Source organism: Dermacentor andersoni, chromosome 7 (assembly GCF_023375885.2).
Source record: "Dermacentor andersoni chromosome 7, qqDerAnde1_hic_scaffold, whole genome shotgun sequence".
NCBI lineage: Eukaryota > Metazoa > Arthropoda > Arachnida > Ixodida > Ixodidae > Dermacentor > Dermacentor andersoni.
In genome coordinates, this window is record NC_092820.1 from 50,027,429 (window position 1) to 50,040,338 (window position 12,910).

At 47.1% G+C, this 12,910-nt stretch overlaps 1 protein-coding gene across 3 annotated transcripts in view; it reads left to right on the plus strand.

Moving 5' to 3' along the window:
* The window catches only part of LOC126534455 (uncharacterized), a 74,068-nt gene that overhangs the window by 34,323 nt on the left and 26,835 nt on the right, over positions 1–12,910 (plus strand). For all 3 annotated transcript variants that reach the window (XM_072289192.1, XM_072289190.1, XM_072289191.1), the window contains 2 exons: positions 10,715–10,820; positions 11,830–11,964. In XM_072289192.1, coding sequence (XP_072145293.1) covers positions 10,715–10,820; positions 11,830–11,964 — 241 coding nt within the window. The remainder of the gene's footprint in view (positions 1–10,714; positions 10,821–11,829; positions 11,965–12,910) is intronic.

Consider the following 12,910-nt stretch of genomic DNA (forward strand, 5'->3'; position numbering starts at 1 on the left):
TGGCTAGCGCAACGACAACTGAAGGTGACAGCGACGCAGCTGGCGCCGATGACTTTGGAAGCGGTAACGATGTTGATCCTGCGTGCTCACCGACATTCATTGTGCGGACGGAGATTCGACGTCCACTGTGAAGCTCCGTTTCCAGCCGTGGTACCCCAAACCTCCCCCAATATGTTACGGGGATGTAGTGAGTATAAAGGACTGTATTTACAATATATGCATACAAGATATGTCAGAGTAGTTAAGATGGCTGACCACCGGAAACACGCCGCAGCCAGCGTCTCGCGATCTTCCTGTTCCTTTTTCTCCTTTCATCCTTTCGTCACACTATCATGCACCCGTTATTTGACTGGTGGTCGAGCCTTGATCATCAATTCAGCTTCATGGTCCTACTGTCGTCATACCGTTCTCGTCACGCCATCGTCGTCGTGCACTGAGTTGGAAAGCTGGGCGGGTGAGAATCAATGCATTCTTTGAATCGGCGCGTACGCAGAACGACAGCACTTGTCCTGTGTTCTGTTTTTCTATTGCTTTCGTTTTCTGCGCCCATCCGAAGAAACCCTCGTCGTCATACATATTTCATAATACAGTCATGGTCACGTCATTTTTATCATACACTCGTCGACATCCATAGTCATATTTCCGTTGTCATGGTGTCAGCATGTCGTTGTTATGCATCTGTTGTCATAGAGCCGTGAAGTCGTCGCGGTCGTAGCCCGTGCAGTGAATAGAATATTGGCCGCCAGAACTTATGGGTCAAGAACGGGTAAGGAGCCGCCTACGTTGGGTCCGACGCAACCAATGTTGTGTTCGGAAGCAGCAGCTCCTCAAGCTGGAGCGACAAGCCTTTCTCGTGCCATTGGTGGCTCGGGGTCGTTTTGCTGGGCAGAGGCTAGATCTTGGAAATCCACAGGGCCAGCAGACACACCGCCGATCCACAACAGTGCGTGAGCTGCCTCATTTTTGGTCCCACATATCTGGCGGATGTCCGTAGACAATTCGGAGATAAAATAAATTTGCGAAGCTTACCTTCTGAGAAGGAAATGTTCTTATAAATGAAGCTTAACGGCTTTCGGTCGTTAAGAATGTAAAAGCTACAGCCTTCAAGAAAAAAAAATTAAATGCTTTACAGTGCAATAGATGGCCAAAATCTGTCTACCTACAATGCTGTAGCAAGATTTCTTAGGTTTGAGACGCTTTGAGAAGAAGCCCAGCTGACTCTAATCTGTGCCATTGTGCTGCTGTTGTATTACACCCACTGCTGTGGACGACGCGTCTACCATAAGTCAAATTGGCTCGTCAGGTAACAGAAGAATCAGCAACACTGCAGTCGGCAACAGTGCTTTGTATTCTTGGAAGGAGTGTTCGTGCTCCGAGCACCAGTGGCTGGTAGGCGTTTTTTTTTCTTTGAAGTCACGACGCAGCAGGTCGGTAAGCGGCTGATGAACTTGCGCACATGATGGTATGAAGCACCTGTGAATGTTTGTGAGTCCCGCAAAATCGCGCAACTTGCGGAATGAGGTTATAGAGGAGAAGTACTTGATTGCCCCCACCTGTGATTCATGTGGATGGATGCTTTGGGGTGAAATGCGATGAACGAGAAAATCCAGGGTTTCAACTCCGAAAATGCATTTCTGGGTCCTAAAGGCCAGGCCGTGTTCATCCAGCCGCTCAAATCGAAGGCGAAGGTGGTCTTTGTGGTCGTCGTCTGTGCGAGTTGCGATGCCAATATCATCAAGGTAGACAAAAATGAACGGGAGTTCGCGCGTAACCTATTCCATGAACCTTTGAAATGTTGACACGATTCTTCAAACCGTAAGGCGTACGGGCAAAATGGAATAGGCGAAATGGAGTAGTAATTGATGTCTTCAGGGTGTGGCTGCGTTCTACAGGAATTTGGTGGTAGGCGCTCATCAAATCGACCATGCTGTATATTTTTGTTCGTGCGAGATGGGCGCCGAAGTCATGTATGTGGGAAAGGAAATATTGACCCGGAGTAGTGACCACATTGCAAGCTAAGTAATCACCACAATGCCTCCAGTCACCATTGTCCAGCTTTAGAACTAGGTGGAGGTGAAGGCTAATTGATGGAGGAAGGACAAATAACGCCGAGCTGAAGCATGTGTTCTAGCTCATGGCGGGCGACTTCCAACTTTCGTCCAGCGAGAATAGATGGCTCGGCAGCGACAGGTGGGGTGGAGGTGGTGATATCATGCCTCACGTTGTGTTTCCCTGGCCGCTCACTGTTTCCGGGCTCCGTTATTTTCTGGTACTCAGCAAGTATTTTGTCGTACGCTGAGACCGGCTGAAACATACCGATACCAAATGAAGTGGAGTGGGACTGCAGGTCACGTACTGCAGGTCACGTTATCCTTCTGTTGCCGATAGTGGACGCTCACATCTAAGTTGGAATGACTGAGGAAGTCCACCCCCAGTACGGCAAACCCGACGTCGGCGATCACACTCATCTATGCTACCTACGCGGTCCGATATCTAACCTTATGGACCGGAGCCCATACGACGCCATGTCAGTGTTGTTTACTGCGTGGAGTGTAGGTCTCGACTTGCGGCGTTGGCGGTCTGCGGCCATGGCGGGATAAATAGACAGCTCGGCTCCTGTGTCGACGAGGAGGCGGATGCCGGCGAGGCGGTCGACTATGAAGAATGGGTGGATTGCTTGAGGGCCGATTTTGCATGCCGCCGTAAGCGACTGGCCGGTGCGTTTCCCGTCCATGAAGATAGCTGAGGGCCGGGAGTTGCTTGCTCGTGAAAGCAACGGTGGTACTAGCACAGCTCCCGAGGCGAGTCTCTACGTTCACTGAAGGTAGGGCAGGCGGAATTCCTGCCGGAAACAGTGAGTGTCTCAATCTACACCGACGACATCTGCCTCTCATCATCAGCTATCATTTGCCTGCAGGTTCGTGCAAGGCTACAGAAAGCAGCAACACAAGCATCTGACTGTTTTCACACACAAGGCCTTACCATCTCAACAGAAAAATGTGCATTAGTCGCTTTTACGTGAAAAGCGATGTCTCGTTATCTAGTATGTATCAATGATCAGCCTCTCTCCTACAAGTAAAATCACCGGTTTCTGGGTGTCAGTATTGACCGGGACCTCCCTTGGAGCCCTCAGGTCGCCCACTTGAAGAAGCTCACATGTATTGTTCATGTCTTCAAGTTTATCATCAGCATCAGCATCATCATCATCAGTCTGGTTACGCCCACTGCAGGGCAAGGGCCTCTCCCATACTTCTCCAACAACCCCGGTCAGGTACTAATTGTGGCCATGTTGTCCCTGCAAACTTCTTCATCTCATCCGCCCACCTAACTTTCTGCCGTCCCCTGTTACGCTTCCGTTCCCATGGAGTCCAGTCCGTAACCATTAATGACCATCGGTTATCTTCCCTCCTCATTACATGCCCTGCCCATGCCCAATTCTTTTTCTTGATTTCAACTAAGGCGTTCTCTGCTCTGTTCTTATCCCTTAACGTCACACCCATCATTCTTCTTTCCATAGCTCGCTGCGTCGTCCTCAATTTAAGCAGAACGCTTCTCGTAAGCCTCCAGGTTGCTGCCCCGTAGGGGATTACTGGTAAGACACAGCTGTTATACACTCTTCTCTTGAGGGAAGATGCCTGCCAAACGCACCCTAGCCCAATCTTATTCTGCTGATTATTTCAATCTCATGATCACGATCTGCGGTCACTACCTGTCCTAAGTAGATGTATTCCCCTACCACTTCCAGTGCCTCGCTACCTATCGTAAACTGTTCTCTTCGGAGACCGAAACATTACTTTAGGTTTCTGTAGAATAATTTTTAGACGCACCTTTCTTCTTTGCCTCACCAGGTCAGTGAGCATGCATTGCAATTGGTCTCCTGAGTCACTAAGCAAGGCGATATCATCAGCGAATCGCAAATTGCTAAGGTATTCTTCATTTACTTTTATCCCGAATCCTTCCCAATTCAGGTCTCTGAATACCTCCTGTAAACACGCTGTGAATAGCATTGGAGAAATCGTATCTCCCTGGCTGACGCCTTTCTTTATTGGGATTTTGTTGCTTTCTTTATGGAGGACTACCGTGGCTGTGGAGCTGCTATAGACATCTTTCAGTATTTTTACATACGGCTCGTCTACACCATGATTCCGTAATGCCTCCATGACTGCTGAGGTTACGACTTAATCAAACGCTTTCTCGTAATAAATGAACGCTATATATAAGGGTTGGTTATATTCTGCACATTCCTCTATCACCTGACTGATAGTGTGAATATGGTCTATTTTTGAGTAGCCTTTACGGAATTCTGCCTGATTCTTTGCTTGACAGAAGTCTAAGGTGTTCCTCTTTCTATTTGCGATTACCTTAGTAAATACTTTGTGGGCAACGGACAGTACGCTGATGAGTCTATAATTTTTCAAGTCTTTTGCGTCCCCTTTCTTAAGGATTAGGATTATATTAGCGTTCTTCCAAGAATCCGGTACGCTCGAGGTCATGAGGCATTGCGTATACAGGGTGGCCAGTTTTTCTAGAACAATCTGCCCAACATCCTTCCACAAATCTGCTGTTATCTGATCCTCCCTAGCTGCCTTCCCCCTTTGCATACCTCCCAAGGGTTTCTTTACTTCTTCCGGCGTTACTTGTGGGATTTCAAATTCCTCTAAACTATTCTCTCTTGCATTATCGTCGTGGGTGCCACTGGTGGGGTACAAATCTCTATGGAACTCCTCAACCACTTCAACTATCTCATTAATATTAGTAATGTTATTGCCGGCTTTGTCTCCTAACGCACACATCTGATTCTTGCCTATTCCTAGTACCTTCTTCACTGCTTTTAGGCTTCCTCCGTTTCAGAGAGCATGTTCAATTCTATCCACATTATACTTCCTTATGTCAGCTGTGTTACGCTTGTTCATTAACTTGGAAAGTTTCGCCAGTTCTATTCTAGCTGTAGGGTTAGAGGCTTTCATATATTGGTGCTTCTTGATCCGATCTTTCGTTTCCTGCGATTGCTCACTGCCATCCTGTCTAACGGAGTTACCACCGACTTCTATTGCACACTCGTTAATGATGCCCATAATATTGTCGTTCATATTTTCAACACTAAGATGCTCTTCCCGAATTAAAGCCGAATACCTTTTCTGAAACATGATCCTGAATTTCTCTATTTTCCCTTTTACCGCTAACTCATTGACCGGCTTCTTTGTACTAGTTTCTTCTGTTCCATCCTCAAGTCTAGGCTAATTCGAGTTCTTACCATCCTATGGTCACTGCAGCGCACTTCGCCGAGCACGTCCACATCTTGTATGATGCGATGGTTAGCGCATATTATAATGTCTAATACATTTATAGTTTCGGCATTCGGACTCCTCCACGTTCACTTTCGGCTATCCTGCTTGCCGAAGAAGGTATTAATTATCCGCATAATATTCTGTTCTACCAACTCTACTAATAACTCTCCCCTGCTATTCCTAGAGCCTATGCCATATGCCCCCACTGACTTGTCTCCAGCCTGCTTCTTGACTACCCTGGCATTGTAGTCGCCCATCATTATATTCTGTTTTGTTTTGACTTTACCCATCGCCGATTCCACGTCTTCGTTGAAGCTTTTGACTTCCTGGTCATCATGACTGGATGCAGGAGCGTAGACCTGTACGACCTTCAATTGGTACCTCTTATTAAGTTGCACAACAAGGCTTACCACCCTCTCGTTAATGCTATAGTATTCCTGTATGTTACCAGCTATATACTTATTAATCAGGAATGCGACTTCTAGTTCTCGTCTCTCCGCTAGGCCCCGGTAGCACAGGACGTGCCCGCTTTTTAGCCCTCTATATGTTCTTTTGTCCTCCTAACTTCACTTAGCCGTATTTTATCCCATTTACTGCCCTCTAATTCCTGCAATAGCACTTATAGAGTCGCCTCACTAGATAACGTTCTAGCGTAACTGTTGCCAAGTTCAGATTCCAATGGCGACCTGTCCGGAACCAGGGATCCTTAGCACCCTCTGCTGCATCGCAGGTCTGACCACTGCCATGGTCAGTTGCTTCGCAGCTGCTGGGGACTGAGGGCCGGGGTTTCATTGTTGTATTCATATAGGAGGTTGTGGCTAAGTACTACACCAGGGTGGTCAATCCTGCTCTGGTGAGGGAGTGCGTTACCGGTTCTGGTCACCGGGATCAGGCCGCACTGCAGGCCTGGACCGGGTTTGAGCGGTCCCAGCTGTCATTTATTATATTAACTAGCAACCCGCTAGTCGTTGGGCAAGATTCTGCGATTCGAAGGCGACATTGTAATGTCTTCTGTCATCTCTTCGTCGCGGGTCCTGTGAACAACTAGTGTCGGAGATACGAGAAAGCACCATCGTATAATCGCGAAAGGACACGACGTCGTCTTTCAGTGGCTGCATGGCGATTGTGGTATCTCCGGCAACGACCTCGCTGAAGAAGCTGCTAGGAAAGCACAGGAAGGAGCAACCCTTGTTTCTGTACCTTTATCGCGGACTGACGCAGCCCAAATCTTAAGAAAGCTACCGCACTGTATGACATTAGAGAAGTGGTGCACACCTGAATTCACCCAAGATCGATTGCATTCCCTCGACCCCTCTTGCAACGGCGGCTGTTACCAGGGCTTCCTCGAAATGAGAAAACAATGCTGTGCCGCTTACGCATAGGCGTCGCATTCCCCAATGCATATATGTTTTTGATTGGAATGGCTGATAGCGCCGACTGCAATGCCTGCGGTGTCGAGGAAATTATAGATCATCTACTGTGCTACTGCCCATCTTTTGAAAACAAAAGACATGACCCCTGCACAGCTCTGAATTAGCTAGATAGGACATCCTTCACCTTCAACAAGCTATTGGGACCATAGCCTCGCATATTGCAGCTACAGAAAGCCACAAAAGCGTTGCTGGAATTTTCGAAAGCTACCGGATTGAGTCACCATCTGTGATCCGGACTGAGTGACCGAATGATATCCCCAGTCAGGCACGTAATCAAGGGGGGGCCCGGGCCCCCCCCCCGAAATCAAATGGCATACTTAGAAACTTCTAAAATAGTAGAGACTTCTAGTTCAGCGGGTTTATGTTTCGCTCCGCTCGCGGTCTCCACCGTTGCGCCAGCGGAGCGGCTCGCGAAAAAAGAATTTTAGCTCGGCGGATCACTCACCCGCTCGAGCGGGGTAAAGAGCAGGGCGCTCTGCTGCCCCACCTAGTGGCCCGAATAGGAGTTACTGAGAAATGAATTTTAATTACGCTTGCTTTTATTATTCAAGAAATGTTGAATAAAGATATATTACATGTTCTCAGTACATTATTTGTTAATAATGTGCTGAGTACTAATGTACAGGTCAGCGCTGCACTCGCCGTCGTCGATGCAGAACTGCCGGCGTTCATGTTCGCAGCTGCCATCTTGCATTTCCCATACACGCCCGCGCGCGCTAACGCACGCTCGCGCGCTGCGTATACCCTCCGCTGGGGAGTGCTTTCCAGCGGGCGTAAACGCTGCTCCGTAAAACTGCTGGCCGCCTCAGCGTGGTGCGCATGCGCAGTCGCATCTCCGCTCGCCCGCTCCGCTCCGCTGGCCGTAAACCCGCTGGGCTAAAGCTCTCTATTGCTACATGCGTGTGGTATTTGTTTTTGAACGAGGCGCGTAAGTTCCATCACTCCAGAAAAGAGGAGGAAGAACTAACTGGGCTCGCTCTGTGAATCTAACCGGTCAACGCTGCAACCGTTGTTGTAAATATAATCTGTAAATAGTTTCTCGTCTTACTGACTCGTCTTTCGCGTAAGAATATCTACAGAGGTTCTACAGCTACCTTAATTCCACACAAGAAAAGCAGGGAGATACCTATAGAGAAAGGGGTCAGACAGGGAGACACAATTTCTCCAAAGCTATTCACTCCGTGCTTAGAATTCAAGCTATTAAACTGGGAAGGCTTAGGAGTAAAGATCGACGGCAAATATCTCAGCAACCTTCGGTTTGCCGATGACATTGTTCTATTCAACAACAATGCAGACGAGTTACAACAAATGATTGGCGACCTTAACAGAGAGAGTGTAAGAGTGGGGTTGAATATTATTATGCAGAAGATTAAGATAATGATAAATAGCCGGGCAAAGGAACAAGAGATCAGGATCGCCAGTCGGCCACTAGAGACTGTGAAGGAGCACGTTTACCTAGCTCAAATAATCACAGGGAACCCTGATCATGACAAGGAAATTCACAGAAGAATAGAAATAGGTTGGATCGCACACGGCAGACATTGCCAGCTCCTGACTGGAAGCTTACCATTATTATTGAAAAGTAAGGTGTGCAATCAGTGCATTTTGCTAGTGCTGACATATGGGGGAGAGACTACAGAGCAAGTTAAGGACCGCGCAAAGAACGATCGAACGAAGATTGCTAGACATAACGTTGAGACAGAAAGAGAGCGGTTTGGATCAGACAGCGAACGGGTATAGACGATATTCTAATTGGCATCAAGAAGAAAAATTGTAGCCGGGCAGGTCATGCAATGCGCCGGTTAGATAACCGTTCGACTATTAGGGTTACAGAATGGGTACCAAGAGAAGGGAAACGCAATCGAGGACGACAAAACGCTAGGTGGAGTGATGAAGTTAGGAAATTCGCGGGCGCTAGTTGGAATCGGTTGGCGCAGGACAGGGGTAATTGGAGATCGCAGGGAGAGGCCTACGTCCTGCAGTGGACAAAGAACAGGCTGATGATGCTGATGATGATGATGACGACGATGATGGAGGTGGTGGGCCCCCCCCGAAAAAAAATCCTGGGTACGTGCCTGTCCCCAGTAGACTTTCTCATCTTCCTTTAATCTTTCCATCCACTTTTTCCTTTCCCCAGTGTAGGGTAGCAAACCGGGCTCAGTCATGGTTAACCTCCCTACCTTTCATTTATCATTTGCTCTCTCTGAAAGAAGGCGAACCGTTGCGCCGAAGTTGGTGGCCATTGTTGCAACCCGTCGTCAGCTTCTCCAGTGCACTGGAAAACGGTTGTCTGTTTCATCCAGGCGCGACAGTCAGTCTCCTCGCTCTGGAACTGTCACAGTGGCGATAGGTTAATAGGCAAACGATTAATCGCCTACGGAGTCAGCTAGTGCAGCTAGCCGTCTCGTTTAAACCCACCAGCGCAACGCATGCGTTCTGCGGGAGGCGTTGGAAGAACAAATCGCGCAATATTTCAAGCTGGCTCTTGTTTGCGGAGTGTTCACCCAATGAATGACGCAACTGGTGCAGGATTTGTGAAAGTCGTTGGTCGCCGAGTTCCTCGGAGTGGAACTCTTGGAAACCTCTCTTTTGCAGTGGCTCGAGGCGCTGCGTGGCCATGTGTCTCAAGTTGTCGTATGCTGTGGCCAAAGGCGTACCCACTTGCAAGTCATCTATGACATTGGCGATGTCGGAGGGTCTGTGCAGGGATGCGCTGGAGGTGAACAGAGCCCTCCAGTCCCATAAACCAAACTGGGGGATTCTTGGGCCAAAATGTGCGAAGCTGAAGACCTGCGGCGATGACAGGAGACGTTATCATGGCGTCGTCTCTATCAGATCGAGTAGGAGCAGTGTCGTGCATGTATAGTTCTCGAAAAAGAAAACGTAGACGTCCTGGGTCACCACTTGTTGGTAGCTCGGTTTAGCGGAGGAAATGAATACGCGTTTTGACAGGTTGAGAATGGACAGTCGACTGGCTATATTTAAAAGTAACTGTAGGTTTGCCCAGTGGCAGTGGTGAACCCCCAGTCGGGCCGCCACCTGGTTTTCAAGAAATAGCAGGGGGAAATGACCTCCACGGAGAGGCAAGGCGCAGTGATGGTCGGTCGCTACACCATCATTATAACTTGGAAAACCGGCTCTCGTGATTCCGTCCTCATCACGCTGTTGTTTTGCCATCGTAATGGCTTCAGTTACGTCATCCTTTTGTCGTCATGCCGTCGTCATAATATGCTTTCGTCATGTCTACAGCTTCGCTTTAAGGCAATAACGCTGTATTCTTTCAATCGCGATTAAGGCAGCATTATCATGCAATTGTCATCATTGCGTCGTCGCCAGACAGCCTATGAGGCATGCATTGTCATTTATTGTCTCCATGCTGTCATAGCTTTGCCATCGTCGCCATTCAAGATTTTCAGTCGGCTGTCGTCATATCGCTAACCTCACACCATCGTTGTCATGCACTCGTCATCATTTCATTATCCTGAAGTTGCTGTCCTCCTCACACTGTCATATTTAAAACAAATCGTCCTCCCATTGTGAACATGGCGGCGTCGTTATATCACTTTGTCTTCGGCTCGACATTCCTTCATCGTTACTACATGTTCTTCAGTACGTCGGCATCATACAGTGTTCGTCCCGCCACTAAGTTCATGGGCGACCTTGGCAAGCGTATGCCATCACAATGTGGGGCAATACAGTGATATGTCACATATAAACGAACCAAGGCATGTCGTACCACTACGCTGACCACTACGCAATGACCACTACGCTTGGTAAATAAATCTTACTACATGAATAAGGATCGCCAGTACATTGGTTGAAAGTATGTCGCCTCACAAGCGACAGTCGTCGTTAATTGACTTCTGGCGTAATTTGATTTGTGCAAATAAGTCGAAAGTTTTTGGACTATCGCTTTCATAATTTTTGGTAAGCAGTCTCACTTCATTGCATATTGTATTTTGTATCCGTTTTAAGACACAATTTCTATTTTAGGCTTTGCTCTGAAGGGAAGTTTGTGCACGCCTGACAGCTTTGTGTTGGTGAAAGATGATGGAAGCTTTTTAGCCGTGAACAACTTTGTGAAGGTTTTCCTGAATTCGTAAGTTATGCTCTTTAATTATTCAGTCTAGTAAACTAACCGCAAATGCAGGATATTGACTTATTTCATCATTACCAAAATAATGACTAAGTAAACAATAAAATTTCATGGGCAGCTAATTATCCCTACGTGCATGAATGCGAAAGTATTGCGGCCGCGTCAGCAGAAGTGTATGACGCCCGATGGCGTAACTGGTGCAGTTAGGCGACTCGAGCGGCCACTTCCGAAGAAGCACGGCAACATCGCGTGACCAACATGTTAGACCAGCACGCTCTTCAATTTGGTGAGATAGTGCAGCCGTTAGCGCTTCTGCAGAGCACCGCTTTGTCGGGTCAGAGGAGGGTAGTGGGGACACCACTACGTTACATTCATTGTAAGCAAACAAATCAATCTTCTGGGACGCAAAAATTTCATTATTGTATTTGAAAATTGTCGTAGTTCACTTTGTTGTACAGGTGTTCACAATGGATGGGAAGTAGAAGAATTTGGCAAGGACAAAATGAATGCTTTGTTATACCAGTAATTTAACTCTAGAGGCGTTAACCATATAAGTGTTCCACTGCTCTTGTCTCCCAATAGGATGAACAATTTTAAAAATTTCTAAGATTTACTTAACATTTTAAGGCATTGCTAAGTTTAAGTAGATTTTATATTCAAAGCTTACTCTTTCCCCGAGAGCTGTCCTCAAAGGCTATACGAAACTCATTTACTAGCAAGTTGCTCCCAGAACACTGAACTACCACACCGATGTCGTCATGGACAGACACGAACACCGATATAAACGTACCATTTCTACAGCGTTATTGTGTCACTGATATTATATCAATACATTTCCAAATAGACTATTCTATATGTCTCGTGATAGAAGGAGTTTGTCGAAAAGTACGCGCGTAGAGACTATGATATGAGAGTATGGGATAAGATAGCACAAAAAAAAAACTTTTCAAGAACATCATTCGGTTGCCTTTCTGTGTTACCTTACCATGTCTTCATGTTTCAATCGATACAGGATGGGCATAGATGTAGACGGCGTAGGCGCTGCTGGCTGCTGTCAGAATGATGAAGGACACCTCATGGGAACAGACCTCCACCTCCCTTTGACTTTCTCGGACTGTACAATGCGTCAGCTGCCGGACGCAATAAGGTGACAACTAAAACACACGACATTCATTTAAAAGCGCATTGCGACTGATGATATTAGAAAAGGCACGCACCATCTCGAGTTGCCAGATGTGCATTAGCGCACCCTTTCTGAAGAAAACATATGAAACTTTTTGGTTTGTGTTGAGCCGTGTGTGAATTTAGTGACAAGGTAAATTGGATCTCCGACTACCGTGATCTTACAAAGATGCTGCACCAGTATGGACACTAAATAACGCACCCGCACCAAATGTGCACCAAGAGAGAACGGCGCAGAAAACTCATGCAGCCGTGCAACCGACAGTACAAGCTACCCCGCACCTTAATCACCCGCGCAGCTCGCACCACCACGAGCCACTTGCTCATAAATGCACAATGTTCACCCCATGCTTACATCAAACCTCAAATATTGCACAGATTGTAAGCCAGTAAGCAGCAAATTATTCGGATTAAACTTATACGACTGACTGGGAAATTACCAGCATATGGGGGTTAGTTGCATCAAGGCCGACTTCGATTCTAGGCCTACATTCGATGTTCCGAGGATCATACAAGATAAAGAAGCCTTGTCTTTTTATACAGTCAGAACCACTAAAAAATGAAATGAAACCAGGGAAAGCATGAAGAAAGCTCATTCTTTCATTTATTTGTAAAGGGTTTATTGTGAAATAAGAGGAAATGACTGTGGATGGAAAGCTGACCTGCCAGATTGGGGAGACGAACTCAAACCTTTCGTATACGCGTGCGGTGCTTTAACAATAAAGCCTTACTTCCATTCACTTATACCGGTATTTTTATATGTGTACAAGAACACCCCTGGCAGTTTTACAGAAGGTTGTTACGGCCAAGGTGCTGGATGTGGAACACACTCTTAGCCACATGCGTTCGCTAGTACGTTAGTTTAGGAGGAGGCCAGTGACTCATAAATCCTCGTGTTACCTGAAGGAAAC